The sequence below is a fragment of the Diabrotica undecimpunctata genome, chromosome 3, assembly GCF_040954645.1.
Source record: "Diabrotica undecimpunctata isolate CICGRU chromosome 3, icDiaUnde3, whole genome shotgun sequence".
In the NCBI taxonomy this organism is placed as follows: domain Eukaryota; kingdom Metazoa; phylum Arthropoda; class Insecta; order Coleoptera; family Chrysomelidae; genus Diabrotica; species Diabrotica undecimpunctata.
The window spans coordinates 36,200,447-36,226,175 of record NC_092805.1 but is presented as its reverse complement, the minus strand read 5'-3'; the positions used below and the strand labels follow the sequence as shown (position 1 = coordinate 36,226,175).

At 32.7% G+C, this 25,729-nt stretch overlaps 1 protein-coding gene across 3 annotated transcripts in view; it reads right to left on the bottom strand.

Annotated features, from left to right (window-relative positions):
- Window positions 1-1,672: 1,672 nt before the first annotated feature.
- Window positions 1,673-25,729, bottom strand: part of MFS16 (major facilitator superfamily transporter 16) — a 52,877-nt gene continuing 28,820 nt past the window's right edge. For 2 of the 3 annotated variants that reach the window (XM_072525724.1, XM_072525725.1), the window contains exons 8-12: window positions 20,504-20,548; window positions 15,384-15,576; window positions 8,997-9,145; window positions 7,104-7,305; window positions 1,673-1,995 (exon numbers count right to left, since the gene is read on the bottom strand). In XM_072525724.1, the coding sequence (XP_072381825.1) occupies window positions 1,823-1,995; window positions 7,104-7,305; window positions 8,997-9,145; window positions 15,384-15,576; window positions 20,504-20,548 (762 nt within the window). In that variant the 3' untranslated portion in view covers window positions 1,673-1,822. The remainder of the gene's footprint in view (window positions 1,996-7,103; window positions 7,306-8,996; window positions 9,146-15,383; window positions 15,577-20,503; window positions 20,549-25,729) is intronic. The other variant, XM_072525726.1, reaches the window with a different exon arrangement.

Sequence of the window (25,729 nt, the reverse complement as noted above, 5' to 3'; positions counted from 1 at the left end):
ACAGTGTGTGATGTTTTGGTGAAATTCTTCTATCCATGAAGCTTCCAACAGCATTATAGGGACTTTGTTCTTAGTTTTTCTTTTTGACCATACATCTTTAATAGGGACCGACCTATTTAAGGACCTGACATAATCTCTCCAGTTATTTCTTTAAGCTTGTTTAGTGATCTTGACATGGACATCATATTCTTTATACTTAAGTAGGTTTTCTTGGTTTGGATTATCTTTGAATATACAAAAACTTTCCCGTCTTTTTCTGACTGCTTCCTCACATTCTAAATCCAACCAGTAAATTTGGGGATGCAAATGTATTTATATATTGCAAAAATTTTTCATATAATTTCCAGTAGGCTTTCTTTAAATTAATAGGTCTTGAAGTATTTTCCAAGTGATCAGATGATGGAAAGGATGGAGCGTTCATAATTGGGATTTGATGTGAATTTATTGAGGAATTCTTAGCTATTATCGATGCATATGTTACTTTAGGAAATAATTTAAGTGTTTCTTTGAAAGACAAGCTGTTTTCAGACATATAATGTTTTATTTATTTTTTTTTGACGATCGAGTTCTGGACATATCTCCCATTCATTAGTGAAATGTTCACCTTCACAGACACCTCATGACATTTAAGACATCGAGGGTTGCTTGCGATTTGAATGATACAATTACCGATTTTGTAGGTAAAAACTACTTAATCATCTGTTACTATTTTTCCCTTTATTATTTTTATATAATCCACCGAGAATTTGCAATGGTGATTAAATTCTTTTATTTTATCTTTAAGATATTCTTCCGATATATCTATTTCTATATCCCTATCTACACCTAATTTAAATAATTGAAATTTCTGAATACATGCAATTAAATTTTTTTGAATGTTATCCTAATGCGGTTACGTCCAATTGAATCAACTTTTTAATATAATTATCAATTTCTGGGTATAAGGTAAATAATATTTCACCTATCTTAAGTGCATTTAACTTGCCTGTAAAATTTTTATCATTGTTTTCAATAAAAGTGTGAAATGACCCCAAATTAGTTTTATCATATAAATATACAGGTCTGCTTTTTTCTGGCTCATTAGAATTTGGTGAGTTTATTTGTTTACCTGTTTTTAAACTATTAATATTATTAAGACTACTTATCGAGTTTTCTAGCTGATGGGATGGAAATCCATGGGAACCATTTGCATAACTGCAATCATTCATCGCATCCTGATCCCTTGGCATTTTATATGGGGGCTCGCTCCCGTTAGAAGACTCCATAAATGGAGCCTTCGACGATCGCTTCGACGACTAAACTAGTACTAATGTATATATATATATATATATATATATATATATATATATATATATATATATATATATATATATTAAACTATAGTAATAGAATGTAACTGTGTTTAGGACTTCCTAAATCATAAAAATTCGCAGAGAACTTTAAAATGTGTAATTTAACTTGAGTTTATATGTAAAACTATCTGAAATTAAACTTTAAAATGCAGAGAACTTTTAAGGTCGCATTTACAATTTGACGTATGTATATTATAGTTTAATTCCGGTTTTTTGATATGATTTGAGCGATGATGGTGCCGAAAGTATGAAAAATGAACATCGTATAATTTTATGAATGACTCAATCACATAAGGTGATGTATGAAAAAAAAATAACACTTTTTGTAAATATAAATATATTTATATAATATTATTACGGGCAGTATTAAAGATTCAGTACTTTATACATCTTTTTATGGACCATTCTGTATATACATAATTATATAACATATTATTTATACTTATATAAATTCTGTACAAAATAGTGGCTTATTCTATTCGGATTCCTGCACGTCGAGCATTCCTAAATTTAATAATTTCCTGTTTGACTAACTTCACTAGCAAAAATAATGCACAAATGTCAGAGATCATTAACATCACGAAGACATTCTTCCAGCCGTAACCCTTCACGAAACCGGCTAAAAGAGGACCCACTGCTGCACCTGAAATCACTTTTTGTATTAGTTGAATTTAAAAAGACATTATTAAATAAATTTATAAACAGTACAAAATTTCAATACACTCAGCTCAAAACAGTCATTTGCCAAAAACACGAACTTTTTTAGCAACAGTGGTTCTAATTATACAGTATGGTATATGAAAGGAATAAATTCAGTATTTTGAAAACTGGCAACTTTATAGACCAATCAAGTTAGTAAAAATAAGCCTTTTTTTCGTCACAACTGTAGACACGTTTGACAGTTGAAATGTATAGTATGAGATAGTAGAAAAAGACTCTCATCTAGGGATTCATCAATTTTTTAGTGGACAAATTTTTAAATAAACAATCAAAACGTCAAACTCATTATTTTGCTCATAACTTCAAATAGTTGTTTATTTAGAGATTTGACGTCAACAGTCACTTTTTTCAGTAAAAAAGATACACAAAATGAGATAAGCTAAATTAAAATCGGTTAATATAAAAAAAGTATTGTAAAATGAACAACAAAATCGCTGTTTTTGAATATTTTAACAACTTTTGTTTATTAAAATTTGTTTAAATGTACCTGAACTTGAGGGTCTTATCGTGTTTAAATAGTGTGCAAAGTGCAAAAGATGGACCAGATCGGTTGAATAGTTTTTGCCAAATTTTAATTTATTTATAAGATTTTTTTGAAAAATGAGCCAATTTCTAAGGCTTGTCTAGATAATTTAACTGAACGGATATCAATAGTCCAGAGCTTATTTATTTTCTTTGTTAAGACTAGGGCTTCCCGAATACCGAAATCCCGGACGATTTTTGTACGTTATTAAAATCCGGTATTGTCTAAATTCAAATATGGTTGTGTAAATTAATCGATACATTTATCCTCCCTGTATCGATCCCTAAAGTACCGCTCGAGGAATGCATCTCGCGAACCACAAGAGCGTGATCGTAGATAAGAGGGGCAGACGCAACTCGATAGTGAACCAATGGAACCATATTGAATTCTTGTTAAACTGTTTGTTCGGGCTGTTAGGCCGTTATCTTATGAGATTAGTTCTCGACGTTTCGCCAACACTAGGGGTTGGCATCTTCTGAAGATGTTACTGCTTCGCTTGTAACCTGAAAATGATGGTGCGTTGTACTACGGAGGCAATATTTATATTTCCCACTCACCTCCCCTCCACTGGTTTCGGCTTGAGGGGGCATGTCGTCGTTTGTAGTAGCTTTTCTTTCTTCGTGTTTGCCGGGAAGGGTGTTTGTGGATTTTAATATTGACCAATATTGACCCGTGCCTGCTAACTATTTGATTTAAAACTCTCTCTCTAAGGCATATATTCAACATCGATCTCTCCATTGCTCCCTGTGTCACTTGTATCTTATTGAATTGATTACTTTTCTGGCAAAGGTCAATGTTTCTGCTCCATACATTAGAACTGGAAGTACACATTGATCAAGGACTTTTCTTTTCAAGCACTAGGAATATCTCATCTAAAGACTTCCCACAAATTACCATAAGCTGCTCATTTTAGTCCTATTCCCCATTTTAACTCTGTTGTTTGATTGTCACTTCCTAATTTAATCTCGTGGCCCCGATACTTATAGGTATAGACTTGTTCAATTTGCGTTCCAATAGCTGAAATGTTTTTGGCCAGTACAAGGTTGGTCATGTATTGTGTTTTGAAAAAATTAATTTTAAGGCTAATTCATGTACAAGAGTTACTACTTGTAGGTGATCATTCGTTCCAAAGCAATTCCTAAATCCGGTTTGCTCTAGTGGTTGTTGAAAATCTAGCTTAGATCCCAATCTATTGGTAATTATTCTCAGAAAGTGCTTATATAAATGAGATAACAAGCTGATAGGACTGTAGTTTCCAATTTCTGTTACATGATAACAGCACTATTCCATTTTTCTGATGTAATTCCTTCAAAGAGGCAGACATTATAAAGAGTTGTTAAGGCTTTATATATATATATATATATATATGTATATATATATATATATATATATATATATATATATATATATATATATATATATATATATAGACATCTTTAAGGAATATGACCGTTTAATTTAATATAAAAAATGTGCACTCGTAAGTGAAAGGGATATTTTCGGTCAATTTGGAGATTAAAAAAGAAAAGAGTTGTGCTACTTTATCTTTTTATTGAATACGTTTCGCCCACTGTTCAATGGGCATCGTCAGTTCATCTAAAAAAATGGTATTAGCGATACATCTAATATAAAAAACAATAAGTAAACGATCTTACCTTTAAAAGATCTGTAGCATTAAGATATTAGTATGGTGAAGACACATCAAAAATTAATTTACTAAATAAAACAGCAAAAAACACAGAATGTCGGAAGATTCCCAATTTAAGTAATTTTATATTAATTAGTTTTATAATTTAACTTTTAAAAACATTGATGGATTCTAAAATCTATCAAAAAAAATTTAATTGTCAATTTTGGAATGTTATATTAACAACGGCAAGGCTAGGGATCTTGACTGTCATGATCATATCATGCAAAATAAAGTATTTGAAAGTTCGAATGTCAGAACTGACAATCAGATGGTGAGATTGAAGGAAAAGTTTTTTAGATGCCAACATAAATGTTATGATATAATAAAAGAAGTTGAAGAAGAAACCAATAATTTATTATTGGTTTTTTATTATATATTCTACTTTTAAATTATTGGTTTCTTCTTCAACTTCTTTTATTATATCATAACATTTATGTTGGCATCTAAAAAACTTTTCCTTCAATCTCACCATCTGATTGTCAGTTCTGACATTCGAACTTTCAAATACTTTATTTTGCATGATATGATCATGACAGTCAAGATCCCTAGCCTTGCCGTTGTTAATATAACATTCCAAAATTGACAATTAAATTTTTTTTGATAGATTTTAGAATCCATCAATGTTTTTAAAAGTTAAATTATAAAACTAATTAATATAAAATTACTTAAATTGGGAATCTTCCGGCATTCTGTGTTTTTTGCTGTTTTATTTAGTAAATTAATTTTTGATGTGTCTTCACCATACTAATATCTTAATGCTACAGATCTTTTAAAGGTAAGATCGTTTACTTATTGTTTTTTATATTAGATGTATCGCTAATACCATTCTTTTAGATGAACTGACGATGCCCATTGAACAGTGGGCGAAACGTATTCAATAAAAAGATAAAGTAGCACAACTCTTTTCTTTTTTAATCTCCAAATTGACCGAAAATATCTCTTTCACTTACGAGTGCACATTTATATATATATATATATATATATATATATATATATATATATATATATATATATATATATATATATATATATATATATATATATATACCCTTATTTTTTTTTAACTTACAAATATTCCCCGTTCCGTTCTTCAACTTTTGTTTTAAAACTTTTAGGCTTTTATTTTGTTCTATGGTATTAGTTGTTTCTTTAGCGTTAAAGTTCCTTGTGTCTTTCGTAACGGCTTTTGAAATGGTTTTGTTTAAATTCCTTAGTTATGCTATGTTCGTTGTGTGCTTATCTTTCATTTTCCTTGTTTTACATTACTTTTTTGTGTCTTCTGTGAGTTTTTCATTTTTCCTTGTGTGTATGTCTTGGCACTTCTTCTGTGTCTTCTTTAGAACGTCCATCAATGTTTCGTTAAGCTGTTCAATACTGGTTTCATCTTGCACATCTCTCTATAGATTACTTTCTATTTTTCCTGGTATGCCCTTGTTACCTTGACATTTTTAGTCCTTGTTACCATATTTCTTCTTTCCTTCTTTACGTTTAAGATTACCTTCGCTCTAACCATTCTATAATCACTTCCGGTTGAAAATTGATTTAATACAATTACGTCTTTAACGGCGTCTTTTACGTTAGTAATTATAAAGCAACTTCGTTCTTGTTTAAGCCATTTGGTGATTATGACGTATAGCCTGTTTTGCAGAAGAAATTCTATAAGACTTTGACCCTTTCGTTTCTATCGCCATATCCGTGAGGTTCAACTACAAACTCCGAACCATTCTGCTTGTGGCCTATTTTGGCGTTTATGTCTTTCATCGCTATATTATAGTTGGTCGTTACCCCTTGTGTCGCAGTGTTAACGTTGTCGTACAATCATTTAAATTATTCTTCTGTATGGGCACTGGTAGGTGCGTATATTTGGATGATCTTTAATCGAATTTGCTCGTTTACTTTGTAGATAAGATATACAATTCTATCACGTATTCTTCACCTTTTTCTTTGTGGAAGTTCAGCACAAGTTTTTCATCCTCCATCAATGTTCTGGTTTTATATGTTGCTATAAACCATATTTTTTGCCGTTGTCGTTTGTGATTGTAGCCTGGTCGACTCCGAGGATTATTAGCACCCTCTGTCCCTCTACCTCCGAGACCGCTACCATTGCCTGGTTTTCTAGACTACCGGAGACTAAGGGGTTTGCATTTTCTTTGTTTCTCATTTTACCGGTATCTGGCCATTTCTCTACCAGGCTGGCCTGTAGGGGTTGGTAGAAGGTTGTTAGGATGGGTTAGGAAATTTGGCGTCTTAGACAAGGATGATAGGTTGGTTCGTGGTACTTCCTCGGTTAAAATGAGTGAAAGTGAACCACGGTTCTTGTAAGTAGGGTCGCTAACCTAACTTTACTGGGATCGTTAAGTGTATAAACCCACTACTATCGGATTAGCTCACCGAAATGTGCGTAGAACTGCACATTTGCACATTCTACGGAGTATGTGAAGTTATTTGCTAACGTTTGGGCACGATTTGTGAAAAGGGAATAAATAATGAATTTGTGTTGGAAGTATTCCAACAATGATGACATTACAACTTCTGCCATGACCACCTTAGTCAGAAGGCGCTAATCATATCGAACATATGTAAGATATGTTCCAGAGATCAATCAATCAATCATCTTCATAGTGGCTACATTCACTAAGGTCGTCAAGATATTTTTACAAAAGCTAAAACTTATTATTTCAAAACTAATTCGACAGTTTATTTTGAGTTTACCAAGATAGTGTAAGTTAATAATTAATGCTGATGTAAAACGAACAAAAAACAAGTTAAATAATGATTATGATCAATAAAAATACCAACGTATAATAAATTTACTTACCAATCGAACCAGTACCGTCGATAATAGCCGTTACAGTGGCCAAGGCTTTCGAATTTCCTTCTAAACTGTGATGAGTGCCCAATTCGGCGGATACCGCCGTGGTTATTAGGGCGTATGGTCCGTTTACCAATAAACCTACTATCACCAGAACGATCATATTTAATCCTATGTGGTCTATACTTATCCCTTCATAGAACAGCATCTAAAAAATGATTTAAAGTTAATTGAGTTTCATTTAATTGTGATTTCCGGTTTCGCTTCGAAATTTAATTTATTTCCTGGAGTAGTAGTTAGATTCAACAAAAATAATACCCCCAGGACAAAAAGCACTTGAACGCTCATAATATCTTCTGGGGCACCATCTTTACAGATTAAAGAGGCATACTTGAACCTTAATGATCTTACCCGACGAATCCCCCCCACCTAAGTATCCCGAGCCTATTGCATCTTCTCCAATCTACCAGCCATATACATGATTTCATGTACAATTCGTCTTTCCATTCTGATGTCACTTTTATGAGATATAACACGCCCTTTGAGGGTTCTTTTTTTTTTGGCCAATATACTTCAAATGACAGTCTTTGCATGGAATGTTGTATACTACATTCGATTTCTCCCAAATATCTAAAGGTGTTTTAATACGTGAATAGAGATTTCCAACTGTTTTGCAATTTTTGATGCCTATTTTAGTAGATAGGGGTTTAAACAATTTAGTAAGTTTCTCTATAACCTGTGGAAAATAGGGTAATGAGCAATACCTAGGAGAGGACTCAGATATGGATTCCTCTCAAGGTGTTCATTGTTGTCAAGTATGTTATTATGAAAATCTCTCACATTGGTATAAGTCGGGTCAAGTAAGGACCTTGCAATAGAAAAAAGATATCTGTTAATAAGAAAAGTTGGATAAGAATTCTCAACTAATATAGTTTTGAATAACTGAGTAGCTTCACTTCTGTATAAAGGATGTGACAACTTGTGAGTCCTTAAGACTAATCCCTGTACGAGGTTGTGTTTGAATCTTTTAGGATGAAAGGAATAATAATTAAGGAAGCGATTGCCAGCAACGCTCTTTCTAAACCATTTGGTTCTTAGGATGTTGTCAACACCTCGTACAATTAACATGTCAAGGAACGGAATGGTGTTATTCACCTCCATCTCGCATGTGAACTGCAAGTGGGAATTGTATTGAAGACAGAAAGGGTGTGAGTAATTTGATCAGTGGGTACGGCCAGGATCAAGTCGTCAACATACCTCTTAACAAAAGGAATGTTGTAATTCAAGTGTCTGGGTCTATCTACGATAAGGTCATCCAAGACGAAACCAACCAAAAGGGGAGAAATAAAAGATCCCATAGGGGTACCAAAAATCTGTACGTAAAATCTATCAGTGAACACCAGATAGTTGGTGTCAAACACCAGATAGTTGGTGTCAAACACCAACTTGACGAGTTCCACGAAAGTTTCCCATCCAATTAGGAGAATTAATGGATGATACTATGGGACGCATACACAATTGAGGTTTGTGGATTTTAGGCAAACAATAAAATCTCGGAGAGATGCCATTGTAATTGTTAAGGGATTTGGCTACAACATCCGTGATAAGATTGGATCTTTTTAACTTGAAGATGTGGTTATAGATTCTGGAAGTAAACGGGATTTCTGGGTAACGGTCGATAATATTGTTCATCATTCAAAAGTAATTGGCTGAGATTCATGTATTGCTCTTTATACATAAGTACAGTGGTATTACCTTTATCACTTAAAAGTACCAATAGTTCATGATGGTATTTTAGAAAAGTTCTAGTTTCAATGTAGGCTCGATCAATTTCTGATTGTGATTTTTTTGGAGCATTAAGTAATAATAGTACAAAGTAGTCATTTTTATTTTACATACCATTGGAGCTGCTAGTAGCAGCATTATGGAACAAGTACAAGCTGGCATATCGGTTTTATCAGTTAAATACCCGGCAACTATGGCTCCAACAATTCCACCAACGTCAAAAAGCACTGATACATCTGCACTCAGTGAAGCACTCATGGAAGCTAAAAAACAAAACAGACGTCATGATGAAAATTACTACTATAGCTAAAATAGTTTTATTTCCATACGTTCAATTAATAATGTAAACAAGAAACTAGGTCAGTATTATTTTCTACACTGTAGATACTATTTTCTATTCTGTAGGTACATAAATAATAAATATCTGATCTCATTTGTAAATTATTAAAAAGTGGTAAATATATAAAAAATAGTATATATATATATATATATATATATATATATATAGAGAGAGAGAGAGAGAGAGAGATACTATAATATGATCTAATTTAATGATATATCCTAACTTATTTGCTTTAAAATATATTGTTTCCTGTTATTCAGTAAAATCGCATTGTTAAACTGCCTAGCTCATTTATTCTGTTTTAAGTTCAGAGAATTTGACTTTCTCTTTTATTATTTTTGTCTCCAATACACAGAAAACGTGTAAATTATCATATTACTGTGACCATTGAATTGGATTGTCGTTATTCAGAAGCGCCCTACAATAGGGTTGATTTATGGGATGCACTTGTTCCGTGAAAAACCTAACGGTCAGAGGGTTCTTTCTGACCATCTCAGACACTTCATCACGAGGCAGCGAAAGAAACGCACCCAGTTTTATCGGTTCTCGTCCTATCGAGCCTCGGCGTTCCCGGGCGTCGCGACATGGAACCAACGATATTCCACTGGCTACGAATACATCAACATTTCAAAAGGTAAGTCTACGTTCTTTGTACAGATAACAGTATGAGTTACAGCCCGTTAATTCTCGTAATTTATTCACAATTATAGTTGCTATTTTCGCTACTTTTATTTACGTCAAAATATTGCATTTTTTCTTCATTATTATTCTAAATTCATTTAACCAGCGACCTCTTAAGTTTTACACAAAACAACGGTAGAGAAAAAATTTAAAAAAAAAGGAAAAAAACATGGTTTAATGACGTATGTAGAAAATAATTAGATTAGCGAAGTAAATTAAGACTAAGAATGCTGAATATAGGATCAAGATACTCAAAGTGAGTAAATTGAACAACAAAAAAGAATTAAAAAAAATATTAAGCAAAAAGAAAAGAAGATACATATAATAAAAAACTCTTGGAAGAAATTGAGAAAAATAACAAAAATAAAGATATAAGAAAGCTGTATGGGGAGGCTAAAAATGAAAAGAAATGATATCATGGTAAACCTCTATTTATGATATGAGAAACCAAAACTGAAAAAGTCTAATGAATGAAAAGGGCATTTTAAAAAGATGGAAGGAATATTTCGAACATTTGCTAAATGGACAAGAAAATCTGGAAGCAAACAAGGAAGAATATCCAAGTACACAGTCAAATCCAAATCATATCGACAAGATACCTCCCACTAGGAAAGAAGTTAAAAATATTATAGATAGGCTTAAAAATATCAAAAGTCCAGGAAACGAGGTGTTCAAATATTAAAGGCTTATGCTCTGCCGTTATTATTAAATCAAAAATTAAACACTACGCAGTCCAACCTTATATTACGGAAAAAAATCCAAGCAGCAATCATTAAAATCGAAACAAACACCTCTCTCAGTGTATCATCAGTCTACAGCCTACCTAGACATCTCATTTCAAGCGAAGAATATCATGATTTCATACAAACTCTTGGATCCAAATTCATAGAGACTGGAATGCCAAATACACCATATGGGGTTCCAGATTAATCGCGCCTAAAGGTTGAGCATTAATGAATATCATCCAACAAAATAACTTAAGATACTTATCAACGGGATAACCCACATACTGGCCTACGGACCCCAACAAAATCCCAGATTTGGTAGATTTTGCTATAACAAAAGAGATAGCTAACATACAGAGAGCAATAGAGTCAAATTTCGATTTAACATCAGATCACAGCACAATAATAATAACTTTAAGTACATACATAATATGGAGAACACCACCACCCAAATTCACGACTAAAGAAGCAAACTGGGATGTTTTACAAAATTCTGTAAATACAAAGATTAGGCTATATATTAGGATAAAAGAAAACTAACATGTAGAAAAAGCAGAAGATTATTTAACAACAGTTTTACAAACAACAGGATGGGAAGCAACACCACAGCGCCAAAGAAGTGTGCAAGAAAACCATAATATCTTCCTCCATATATGAGAACTTGTAGCAGAAAGAAGAAGAGCTCGACGCATATGGCAACAAACGAAAAATCCACTAAATAAAACGCATTTTAACATGATAAGTCATAGACTAAATAGAGCATTACATAAAGAAAAAAACGACTATTTCTAGTTTTATCTTTCAAACCTCTCACATGAAGACCACTCTACATGGAAGCTACAAAAAAATTTAAACGATCGACAATAACAAATTCACCTTTCAGAAAAACAGATATGCATTTTGCAACTGTATTCGCAGCACCAGATACTAATAACGATGAAGGTGATGATATAAGAATGTATCTCGAAACTCTATGCCAACTATCTTTTCCTCTAACAACATTTACTCCGACAACAAATAAAAATGCTAAATCCTAAAGAAACCTCCTGGCTATGATTTGATAACAAGAGAATTACTTCAGAAGCTACCGAGAAAAGCACGGGTGTTATTAACAATAATATATAACAGCATACTAAGGCTTCGGTACTTTCCAATACAATGGAAACTTGCTCAAGTTACTATGATTCCGAAACATGGTAAGACCGCAACGCAAGCAAATTCATAAGTTTCCAGTATTAGAAAGGCTACTATTACATAAAATCGAGCAAGTTATTTCCATAAACGAAATTATACCACAACATCAATTCTGATTTAGATGTGAACACTCAACCATCCAACAATGCCACAGTTTTGCACACAGAGAAAAAGTTTTGCACTGGAGTGTTTCTAGATATACAACAGGTATTTGATAGAGTATGGAATAAAGGTCTCCTCTACAAACTGAAATTACACCTAACAGACCAACTATACTTTATACTAAAATCATATCTTACTGACCGTTACTTCCCAGTCAGAATTGAAGACAACTACTCAAATTACTACATCATACAATCTGGCGTACCTCAGGGTACCGTCCATATCTGTATCTGATATTTACAGCAGACCTTCCAACCAGCAATGATACCTTCTTAGCTACTTTTGCCGATGCTAATCCTAATGCTAGCAAATCAGTATAAATTACCTTTACAACAAGAAAATCTGCATGCCCACAAGTTTATATTAATAATAATCCCATCCCATTCCTATAAATCACAATGAGATGATTATCGAATATTAAGCTTGATGTCTCATGTCCTTAAAACTTTTCTCAGAATTATCCATACACGAATTTACAAGAAGTGCGAGTTCCAGATGAGTGACACTCAATTCGGATTTCGAAACGGATTGGGAACACGAGAGGCTCTTTTTGCTTTAAATGTGTTAACGCAACGATGCAGAGACATGAATGTAGATGTATATGCATGTTTTATTGACTATCGAAAAGCATTTGACTGCGTTAACCATCAAAAGATGATCGAAATTCTGAGAACAACTGGAGTTGACGAACAAGACTTGCGAATTATCTCAGAACTATACTGGCACCAAACGGCAACAATTGAAATAGAGCACACAACATCCGAAGACATACAAATCCGACGAGGAGTGAGACAGGGCTGCGTCTTATCACCGCTACTGTTTAATTTGTATTCGGAGTCTATATTCAGAGAAGCATTAGACGATGTCCAAAGCGGAATTAAGATTAACGGAATCAGCATAGACAACATCAGATACGCTGATGATACCGTCTTAATAGCAAGCAACGCACAAGAACTACAAAATATAATAAATGCGGTAGTTCACTACAGCGAAATGTTCGGTTTACATCTAAACGTTTCCAAAACTAAAACTTTAGTATTTTCAAAGACACCAATAAACGTACAGGTGTATGCCAAGGGCCAAATAATAGAACAGGTAAATTCCATAAAATATTTGGGAGCAAATATCAATAGTCAGTGTAATCCAAAAAAAGAAATCCTATCAAGAATCGAACAAGCAAGGAAAACATTCATGAGCATGAAAACATTTTTTATAAGATCAGACCTTAGTCTACAGCTTAGAATCCGAATGATCAGATGTTACGTTTTTTCTGTCTTACTGTATGGCTGTGAAAGTTGGACAATGGACTCTGAAATAGAAAAAAAGAATAGATGCCTTTGAGATGTATATATACAGACGAATGTTGAGAATTCCATGGGTACAAAGAGTTACTAATGTTGAGGTACTTCGTCGCATGTGTAAACAAAAAGAATTACTAAGAATAATCAAAGAGAGGAAAATGCAATACTTGAGTCATGTGTTGAGAGGCGAAAGATATGAATTACTTCAAGTTATACTGGAAGGAAAAGTACAGGGCAAAAGATCAGTAGGAAGACGCCAGAACTCGTGGCTGAAAGACCTGAGAAGATAGTTCGACCGCTCATCCGCAGAGATCTTTCGCGCAGCAGTTTCCAAAACTACAATTGCCATTTGGATGGCCAACCTTCGAAAGGAGACGGCGCCATGAGAAGAAGAATTCCTATAAAACCAGTTGTCAAATACTTTTACATCTGTATGAAAAACTTACATTGAAAATGCACATTAAAACTAAAAGGAAACAACTAGATCTTCAACTAAAAAATATGAACTTGCTATTTAACAAAAGGTCTCAGTTATCCCTTTAAAATAAACTAATTCTGTACAAAGCTGTACTCCTATAATATCAGTTTGGGCATATGGAATAGAACTATGGGGCTGTTGTAGTAAACCTTCAAATATGAAGATACTTCAAATATTCCAATACAAAGTACTCCGTATGATAAGTAAAGCTTCATGGTATGTATCTAACCAAACACTCTACAATGATCTGGACATCCCATTACTTAAGGACATAATAAAGAATCACTAAACAAAATATAAAAATCGCACCACTGATCACAACATCGAACTGATAAATAATTTGTTCACCCAACCACTTGCCGAAAGAAGATTGAAGAAAGTATGGCCAGAAGACCTACCGCAATAATACTTTGGGGTGAGAACCGTCACTGGATGGTTCCTAACTCACGTTAATTTACTTACAGATTATTTACTTATTACTCTGTGACAGAGTTATATAGCGAGATGGATATACAGTCCATCTAATTTACAAACCGTTGCACGTCATCGGCTTCATAGCCCGTGATGTCACATGATACCAACAAGAAATATTTAGGCGGTAGGTGTGTTCTTTTTTAGAATCAATTTGCCGAGTACACTGGCATTACAGCCACTAGAAATATTTTATTATATACGCGTAGAACTAATATTTAAAGATTTCTATTAATGTTAACTTAAAGAAATAGACAACAATATGTTTCATTTAATTTGTATAAATGCATTATAAAGCGTTTTTATTAAGAACATTTGTTCGGAACACACTGTAACTGTAATCGAACGAAGGTGAAATTTTGGCATAAATTGGTAACACTTATTTGACAGTTACGGTGTTGACACTTTTTGTACTTTATTATTTTAAATTTTAAAGTGAGTACCTCTTGTTTTATATTTTTACCTATTTAATAAAATCTGTTCTTTTTAGAACAAAATTAGTGTGTTTTATTTCAAAAATGTCACGTAAGAATTTAAATAGTCGTTGTAAAGAGTATAATAATAATTATGTGACCTATTTGATTTAAAATGGATTCAATATTTTTTTATATTGTGGCAACTATGTCAACTTCGATCTCTGACGTAGATAATGACGTGCAACGGTTTGTAAATTAGATGGACTGTAGATGATGCCAGAGTTAGACTATACTACTACAGCGAAAATACTACTGTCAAGTACAATAAGAGGACGTCAGAGGTCGACCTAGAATAAGGTCAAAAATGAATGTAGAAGATGATTTAAAAAATCTCAACGTCACAAATTGGAGAATGAAAGAAATGGACAAGAAGGGATGGAGGAGAATGGTCAATAAAGACATGGGTCTAACAGGCTCGACGCGCTAATTCTATTATTATTTTTAATGGGAATGAACTACAATGTGGTTAATTCCCATTAAAAATAGTAAATATTTCTTTTAACTTATTTCACTATTCCTTAATGTTTTTGTTTTTCAAAATGCATAAATTTATTTCTTTTTCATTTAATTACTGCAGAAAATAATCACGTAATTGATATTTCATATTAATTGAACTATAGTTATAGATAAGATACTTTTTTACATTTCTTAAATAATTTAAATGACTTACTTGATGCGTTTAAATATAATGGAAGCCAATAAAGGAAAGTATAACTGACTAGCTTCGAAAAGAACAGTGCCAAAGAAAATTCAATAACACCCGGTATGCGGAGAGCATCGACGAATCCAATTGCCCGCTCTCGAGGCTCGGTGTGTGAACGAGCCAATAGTTGCGTTCGCTCTGTTATTCTTCTTTGGACCTCCTAAAACACAGAAATATATATATATATATATATATATATATATATATATATATATATATATATATATATATATATGTATATAATAGAATTGTTCATAAAATGTGGGTACAGCTTTCACTTGCAAACAGGAAGAAATATATTTTTTAATAATAGTATACAAAAAAGCTCAGTTGAACAATAACCTTAAACCATTAAGAACTAGGCGTGGTTATTTTACTTCGACTCTTTTGAGCGGTGCTGTCAGTTTTGTTTTTCGTTACTGTCAATATAGGGGTATGCTTATAATACAAAGAGAAATTGTACATAGATGAGAACAGTTTTTCATTTTCAGCGAATTTTATTTTATTTATGAAAATATTGAATTTAAGTTTTTTAGACAAACAACAGAGGTTGATGGAACGATGAATGTCGCCGAAGCAAAAACTAGGAAAGATAAAATAAAAAGTGAAATATCTAAAGAACGACGAAGTAACCGACATACAGGATGTTTTACAATGAACTTACACTATCTATATGTCGGAAACTACTTACACCATATTTATGAACTAAGGGGGGGTAGGTATATTTTAAATATATTTTTTTGAAACATTGTTTAATAGAAATTTATTTATATAACAGTAATTTATAGAACAACATTTCAAAAGTATTATCTAAAATTTTGGTACAAAAATATTAAGAAATTAGGAAAACGACGTATTATTGAAAATGTACGTTTGTTAATGAATGAGCTATTAACTTTAAGTTTGCCATCTCAATAAATATTAAATTTTGAACTATGGTACTTTTTAGAAATTTTGTCTAGAATTTTATACAGAATCTAAAAATTCAACAATATACAGAGTGTTCCATTTAAAATAACTAAGTTGCTGTTCACTTCCAGTATAACCGGAAGTGACATGGCTGTCAAAATATTTTCTTTAAATTCGTTATAACTTGTAATCCCCATAAAAAAAATTCATAAATATCGTGGAAGTAGTTTCCGATATATAGATTGTGTAAGCACGTCGTGAAACACCCCGTATATGTACGTTCCCAAGAATTAATAAAATCACATTTAAACTTCTTTGTCGAATCGTATTACATACTACTCAAAAAATATTATCAACAAAAGGTATTGGTGCACATACATGGTGCAGAATATGACTACTTAATTATAAGAGCAACAATTGGATGCATTAAAAAGGAAACGGACAGTTACTGGCACAGGTACATAATACAAAATACATTCTTCCAACATAAAAGATTTAACCAGTATACATAGGAAAGACCTACTCTTAATCAAAGATCAATCATCGACTTTATAACACAACAATGGCAGACGTGGTAAGAGCTGTTATAGTTAAAAGAGAAGTAAATTGTAGATCAGATCATAAATTATTATTTCGTGAAATCAGTTACCCAGTGTTGCAGGAAAATCAGGGAAGACAAAATAAGCAACAAAATGGGGAAGTACCTTCGTTATAAAGTATACTTGCTAAAAGAACAGAGTGTATGCTTTCTTTATGGTAATCGATTAAAAGAATAATAAAAGCTATACATCAAAATGCTAAGGAAGCAATAAGCATGGAAGATTAGGGTAAAAAAGCAATCCATTGTGAATGACAGAAGAAACAACAAATTATTACAGAAAAGAACGAAAAATACAAAAAGATGGTTAAATCTAAAAACAGAAGCAATGAACATAAAGAATTACAAATAAGAGTAAAACAGAAGGTCAGAGAAGATAAACATTTAGTATGTGAAGAGCAATGCATTAATAAGGAGAACAGAATAGGAGGTTCGCAGTCCACTGAAATATCCTCCTCCTTATTCCTTGAGCCCTTGTCAGGGAGTGGTGACGCTCCAAATATTGCTGGTTTCATGTAGGGATTTTCTCACCAGAGTCTTCATTTGGTCTGCTCATCGTGTTGGAGACCTTTCTCTTGGTACCTTCTACTACCAATAGTTCCATGGTCCCTGTTCTAGCTGTGTAGCCGAAGTAATTTAGGTATGCTCGGTTTACTTTTTTTTAATAGTCTGTCTTTTATATGAAGCTCTTTCAGAATTGACAGGTTGGTTCTATGTTCTGTCCAGGACACGCGTAGAATTCTTCTATAGATCCACGTTTCGAAGGCTTCGATTTTATTCCTATCGATTTTTTTGTCAGAGTCCATGTTTCAGCTGAGTATGTAGTAAGGGGAAAAATAGGACATTGACCAACCTGAGCTTAGTATTCCGCGTTATTGTTAGGTCTTTTCATATCTTAATTAATTTAAAATCCACTCGACTGAAGTATGGAGATCATTAATAGATGAAAACCAATCTTACAGAACAGAGAATTATTGCCAAGTAGGAATATGTCCAGCATCGCAGAATGTATTAGAACATTATGCTGACTGTGAAATATCCACAGAGTGGGGCTCCAGGACCAGGTGGCATAATGACAGAAATGAAAAAATATGGAGATGGCCAGTTAATAGAACATTTGAACAATAGATTAATGCAAAATATCATATACAACTTTTTTATATTAGAAAATATATAGAAGAAAGGAAAAATATGCGATTCTCTGCAATACACAGGTTTGCAGTTAACAGCACTCTTAGTAGACGTTTTTTGCAAGATAATAAAGAATAGATGAAAATACTAATATGTTGTTGTACATACTTATGAAAAATCAAAGAATGAAGAAGAAAAGTATTTTTGAAGTGTGTGAACATTTATTTTCTAGTTGTGCGCTTTCGGCTTACAAAGCCATCTTCAGAGCTATGGTCAAGTTTTTAAGAGTATCACTACTAATGAGGGATCCTACCCGCCGGGAAGAAGACGGAAAGAAAGACCTGCTACAAGATGGAAAACATTACGAAATGCTATGAGAGATAGAGACCTCAAAGAAGGTGACTGGGAAAATAGATTGTTGTGGAGAACGAAAACGGCGAACTCATAATGGGAAAAAGCTGAAGAAGAAGAAGTATATTATTTGCAAGAAACAGAGAACATGAAAAACTCTAATAAATAATTTCGGCGGTACTCAAGAGGTTTTCTCTGAGATCAGCAGCCTCGCCATATATACCTTGTACAATTGGAACACCCTAAAGTGTTTTTTACTTTCCTGCGAGCTCCACATGATATACATTATGATGAAGTAGACACAAATGAACATTCAAATCTAAATGCGTTTTCCAGAAAATATGTTTTAGATGACCACCACTTACTTCAATACAATGTTTTATTAAATTTGGCAGATTTTCATACCAGCCCAACCCGAACGGTATAGATAGAGATCACAACAACATTTGGAAAGAGCAAAGATGCGCCGCGTTGGTCTATCTCATTGTGTTGTATTTAGCAGCACTATTTCTTGATATTTCGGGTGCATATGATAACGATATTTTATCACTTAATTTTCGAGAAACTAACACATATAGGAGTCCCAACTAGATGTGCACAGGTATTGGTTAATCTATTTGCTAATAATAGTATTCATTCGGTGCAATAATAAATTGATTGGTCCAAGGTTAGTTTATCAAGGTTTGCCGCAGGGATCTGTACTTAGACCTCTGTTGTTTAATATATATATATATATATATATATATATATATATATATATATATATACTCTGGATCTACACGGTATGGGTATTAATTGTAATATTTTACAACACACCGATGATTTCTGTCTTAAGGAATGTATTGATTCAATAAAACGGATATGTACAGTGCAAGAGAATACTATCTTAACCAAGGGTTGGATCTTACTTCGAATAATCCGCTATGGTGTTGTTTACTCGTCATCGCTTACCGAATATATCCAGTATTAGAATTGATAATCTAAGTATACCTGTCCAAAAACACTATACTTATCTCGGCGTCACACTTGATACTAAATTAACATGGTAAGAAAATATTAATAACTGTTTAATTAAATTCGAAAAAAGCCTAAATGTTTTAAAGGTAGTTAACCGTCACCAATGGGGCGCTGATCCTAAGGTTAATCTAATGTTTTATGGGACATATAACAGGTCGATTCTTGACTATGGTTGCTTTTTATATGGGTACGATGCAAATACTAGACTTAAAAAATTAGACCGAATCCAGTAAAAAGCTCTGCATTTGGTTTTAGGTGCACTTAAATCTACACCTGCTGAAAATCTATTAGCCGAATGTATGGAACCTCCATTACATTTAATACGTCTTTTTTTTAGCTGAAAAGTTTATCCTTAAATGTCAAGATAATAACCAAATCTACCTATTCCAAAAATATCCAACATATCTGTGTCTAACTTAGTTGACAAATGGTGGCATAACAAAAATTCTCCAACTTTAGCTATAGCATTTCGTAATGGTTTTTTCTATTTAGAAATGCCAGCTGAAACTAATTTCTTCCAATCTAATTTCAATATTCTTTATTCCCAAACCAAAATTTATTTCCCTACTTTTGATGATAACGTCATTCAACTGTAACGTTTCAATCAACCAATTAACGTGGCACCAAACTCCGCTTTTAGCGATACAAATTTTTAATAGCTCTTTTCAATCATATCACTACAATCATTCTGCCAATGAAACTATAGTCACACAAATTGGTTAGAGTCTTGGCCGTATACACGGTTAAGTATCTTTTTCTAGTTTTAAGCCTCTGTTTTTTACTTGTTTTCTTTTGCATAGCAGACACTTTCTTTCTTAAAATAAAGCTGAAAACATTTTAACTTTTATTTTTTTTACTGTATATTATGTACCTATATTACCTTATTTTCTTTAATATTTTATTAATAAAATCTTTTCAATTTTAACTTTGGTGTTTTAATAAAATGTGTTTAATCACATCTAACTACGCTTTCTACAACCAAAAACAAAACAAAAGCGAAAGAAATAGGCGAAGCGAAAAAATTAAGCGGGAAATAAAATGGTGCGCTACATAATTAAAAAAAATGTGTTCATGCACTTACTACGTGTTCGTGGCTCAAACGGCGCGACCGAGTATACGTACTATCCTACAAAATGTAACAAGCTTTTATAAGACTTTGTTAGGTTATATAATACAGTATGATGCAAATGTATGGAATAAATTCATTATTTCAGAAACAGACGACTTTTAAAAAAATCTTAAAACACGTCAATTTTAATTTTTGAATGACCATCAACTGCTATATATGTGTTGGACATTAAGTCATCAGTGTCGGCGTAATGACGGAATCGACGATTTTTTTAAATACAAACCGAGGTCACGCGACAGCTCATTTGAAAGGTCTCCTTATCGCCTTTGCAACGATATAATAATTTGAATATTTATTTCTACAGGGTTAACCAAAACTGTTGGTTTATTAATACAATTAACTTACAATAAATGTTTACTTAAATACAATTAAATTACAACAAATGTTCACATTGACGACCTTCAGCAATAATATAATGTGAAAGATGGGCAATAAATTCTTTCCTAACGTTTTCGATGACTTCAGGTGCTATTTGTGCAATTTCCGTTCTGATTCGCTCCTTTAACCCTTCTACATTATTCGGTCGATTTTGATACACTCTGCTTAAATATCCTCATAAAAAAAGTCTAACGGAGACAAATCTGGAGACTTTGGTGGCCATTCGATGGGCTCGCTTCTACCTATCCACTTACCTGTGAAAACGTTATTAAGGCAATTTCGTATACTGCAACAAACTTAAGTTTGGGAATATGACTGATTCCTCGACGATGCGCAGTGAATCGTGTTTACTTGTATTACCATGGAAACGACCAGTGTACTGCTTGCCAGTGTCGTAGTTTGAGAAGTATATATCGCAGAGAGTGTTTGACTTATTGATTTGATCGTGTTGGATATTTTATTAGTTTTTTTAGATTAGTGCTTAGTACATTGGTAGTAGTAATTAGTGTATTATTAAGTCATTTAGTGTATCTATAGTGTGTTTAGTTTAGTTATTAATAATAGTTACTTAACAATATGGCTCCTAAAAAGATAGGAACAAAAAACACCATCATACTTTTGAACAGATACTCTTCAAATCGTCTCAAACAAATTACAGTTGGCGAAAATCAGAAGACAACTGGAGTGTCCTAATGAAAAGTTATGTTATTGGTTTAAAACGAATATAATATTTAAAGCAGCTAATTCAATTTCGATCTGAGGGTAGAACCATAATTTATACCGATGAAAGATATATAGGTGCCCAGCAGCCATACAGATCTAAGGTTTTCGGTTAACGATTTCTAAGTGCAAAAGGCTGATTATTGTTTATGCTGGAGGAGAGACTGGATTTGTACCTAACGATGTGTGCGTTAATGTGCGTGTGAATTTTTCAATCAGGTACATGTTTATAATTAAAAGTCAATTGTTATAACAATAACAGTTTATTGAAACTCTTCCTTCGTGGTAATGTTAATAAATTGTAAGTATTGAGGAATTTTGTTATTTATTAAAGTACTATTTTACTCATTATTTTTCGAGTGCAACGGACTATAAACTTCATAATGATTAAAAACTATGAAAATAAAAAATAACAAATCCATTCTTAACTTAATTGAATATACTTATGAAAAATTATTTTAAATCTACCTGTTTCCGCCAGCCACTGGTACAAACAGTCCGCCCACCTGCGCTAAACACTACGTCACATTCCCAAACTTAAATTTGTTGCACTTTACCTCAACGCCGTAGTGTGGAGGAGCCCCATCATGTTGGTACCACAAATCATTTTTATTTGGTAATAGCTGATTCAGCTGTGGCAACAGATAATCCTGAAGAAATTCTAGATAACGAGAAGCAGTTAAGTTTTCCTCAAAAAAATATGGCCCTACAATTTGATTGTTTATAATGCCGGCCCAAAACATTCACCTTCTCGGAATATTGTGTCCTATACTCTTTCATTCAATGTGGATTTTCACTTGCCTAGTATCGATATGTCTGGCGATTTACGTGACTGTTCGGCATAAAAGACGTTTTATCAGAAAAAAGTACCTTTTGTATGAAACCCTGATCTCTGTTACATTTTTCCATAACGGTTTCATAGAATTCGATTCTTCTATATAAGTCATCTTTTAATAGCTCCTAGACCAGATGTCCTTTGTATGGATGCCACTTCTCCTTTTTTAGGACTTTTACAACAGTTGATTGGTAGACATCCTTATCTAGTGCGACCTGCCTAGAACTGGTATGGTGATTTTCTTGAAACGCCAGTACAACGTCCAGTTGCTTGGCTTCGGATATTGATTTTCTACCACTTCTGGGAAGATCTTTAACATGGCCCGTTTTTCTATTTTTTTTTTAAATGTTACTTACTATTGATTGAGTAATTGGTTCGCGATTGGGGTATTTAGCATTAAATAAATTACGAACTTCTGCTCGAATCCTCGCTCTATCTCCATAACCAATCATGATTAAAATCTCGATTCGTTCTGTTTCTGTTAGTTTCATTTTTGTAAATGCTGTTATTAATGTCGGTAAAAACCTCGAAGAGTAAAAATTTGACGTCTATTATTTGACAGATTTACAGATCATTGACAAACAAAGACGAGTCAATGACAATATTAATTTAAATATTTTTGTAAAATTACTTGAATACTTACTACAATAATTAATTTCAGATTATAATGTAGCATTGTTTATTATCAATGTATTGTTTTTTCGGAACCTGCAAAAAAACACTATTTTGTTTTAATCCCAGTAGCGTTCCTTAGTGTATTTTAGTTCAGTGAATGAATATTTATTGTAATTCTATGTTACTTAACAAAGTTCATAATTTTGGTGAACCCTGTAGAAATAAATATTTAAGTAATTACATCTTTGTAAAGACGATAAGGAGACCTTTAAAATGAGCTGTCGCGTGACCTCGATTTGTATTTAAAAAAATCGTCGATTAGGTCATCACGCCGACACTGATGACGTAAAGTCCAACACATATATGTCAGTTGATGGCCATTCAAAAATTAAAATTGACGTATTTTAAGATTTTTTTCAAAAGTCGTCTGTTTCTGAAATAATGAATTTATTCCATACATTTGCATCATACTGTATAGAAAATAGAAAGAAGGTTAATGGAAGTGGATAATAAAAGTAATACGTAATGGCATGTCTCGCAAAACAGGAAAAACAAAATAGTATATCAATGGAAGGCAACGGTATATACGTATTTCTGACTATTGGTCGTCTTTAGTACGGTACAGCCAAGTTAGGAAAGGAGCATGTTAACTTGGGAAAAGATCACTACAGGAGCAATGCGACCAATATATTCAAATCATACGCTAAATGCCTTTAGCCGTACATGTGTATACTAAAAATAACGTAAATTGCTAATATGTTTCTTAAAAAGTAAATCAAGTAATCACAAATATGTATGTATGTTCCGGTTTTCTAGAGTGTTAATTGTTGGATGCGGATCAATGATTGAGGATGATCGAGCAATATTTGTCATTGTAATATTCATCCATTGGTCGACTTCTTTAACTCGCGAATTCCATTTCAAATCTACAGATTCACTTTTCACTACAGACACAAAATTCAGTAGTTTCACATGTACATCTTCCAATGATAAAAAGTATCTAACAGTAATAGTGACCACTACTGAGTTTGTTTTTGGTTTCTGGTTTGTACAACCGGGACAAAATACCAAACCGGACAGGACGCCGGAATCGATGTCTAAAACCGGGACAATCCCTGTTAAACCGGGGCAATCCTGGTTAAAATCAGATAATACAACTTATAAGAGATCCAACTTTACAGAATCAGTGATTGAGATTGAGTCCAATACATGGCCTTGGTTTGTTAAAGTTATATAAAATTTTCTTCATAATTATAAGTCTGAAAATTACCAAAAAATACTGAAAGATACGCTTAATAACTTTTAAATTCTCCTTTAAATTAATATCTATTACTTCTAAAGTCGTTTAGGCAATATTGGCCACTTTGGTGATAAGCAGGATGAACTATTTCACCAAGATATGAAGTTTATGGAAGAAAGATACTAGGACACATGGTAAACACACACGATGTGTAAGAAAATAAATCAAAAGAAAGTTTTTAGATTAGATAGAAAGAATGTCAAAATTGCCCCAGCAGAAACTTGACCCCAAATTTTGGAGTAATGTTTGGCATTATAAAAAATGAAGATTCACCAAATTTTAGCCTAAAACGTTGACACATAACCTCAAAATTCCATAAAACGTCAAAAATCGTTGTTTGGTCATAACTCGCCCAATTTTTTACCAAAATGGATTTTGTTTATTTTAAATTAAAGGTTTTTTGTGCTCTATAAAACTATTTTAACGAAAATGAGAGTTGGCGGAAAATTTAAATTGATTTGAGAGCGTTTGGAAATTTTAAACGCCTATAAAAAAAATAACAAAAAATACGGATCGTTTCAAAAAATATGTAAGATATTAGATCATTAAAACTATGTTCTAGAATTTTTTCAGAATTTTTAATCTGGTATAAGGCAAAGGAAAAGTTGTTTGTATAATGAAATAAGAGTAAAACATTGCTATCGATAACGCACTGACATGAAAAGTAGAACAATTAAAAGTAATAAATATATTAAATCTTACAAACAACTATATTGTTATTGAACATGTTTATTATTTTGTTAGTTAGGATAAACTCAACTGCACTTTTCAATTCATATCAGTTTGAATAACATAATCAGACACTTCATTAACGCTAAAAAAATATAACTTAATTTTTGAGGTATTTTGAGTACTGAATACTGCTGCCTCGGAACTAAAAGACTTTAGCGAAAAATTTAAAATTTTCTCAAATTGATTTCTGATATTCATCATATGTGGAAACGATAATCTCCATACGATAACATATATTTCACACTTTAAATGCCATTAAAAAAGCAAAAAATGGAAAACCTTTTTATTTATTAAATTATCAATTTTTGATTTATATTGCTTAGCTTAACATTTTGACGACTGTCGGTATGATGAGATAACCACCTTTACAAACATTTCCTTTAAACTTCCCAGCGGTTTACAGTCCTACCAATATGTAAAATTGGTTGCCTATATTATATTCTAAGTATCTAACCAGTTTAGAACCTATTTGATTGAATCACATTGACTGGATAACATAATTAGTCAAGCACACATTTGAAGTGAACGTTCGGTGTTGACAAAGCGACATATTTTAATTGTTTTCTTGTTTATTCAATTATTTTTAATCACAAAAATT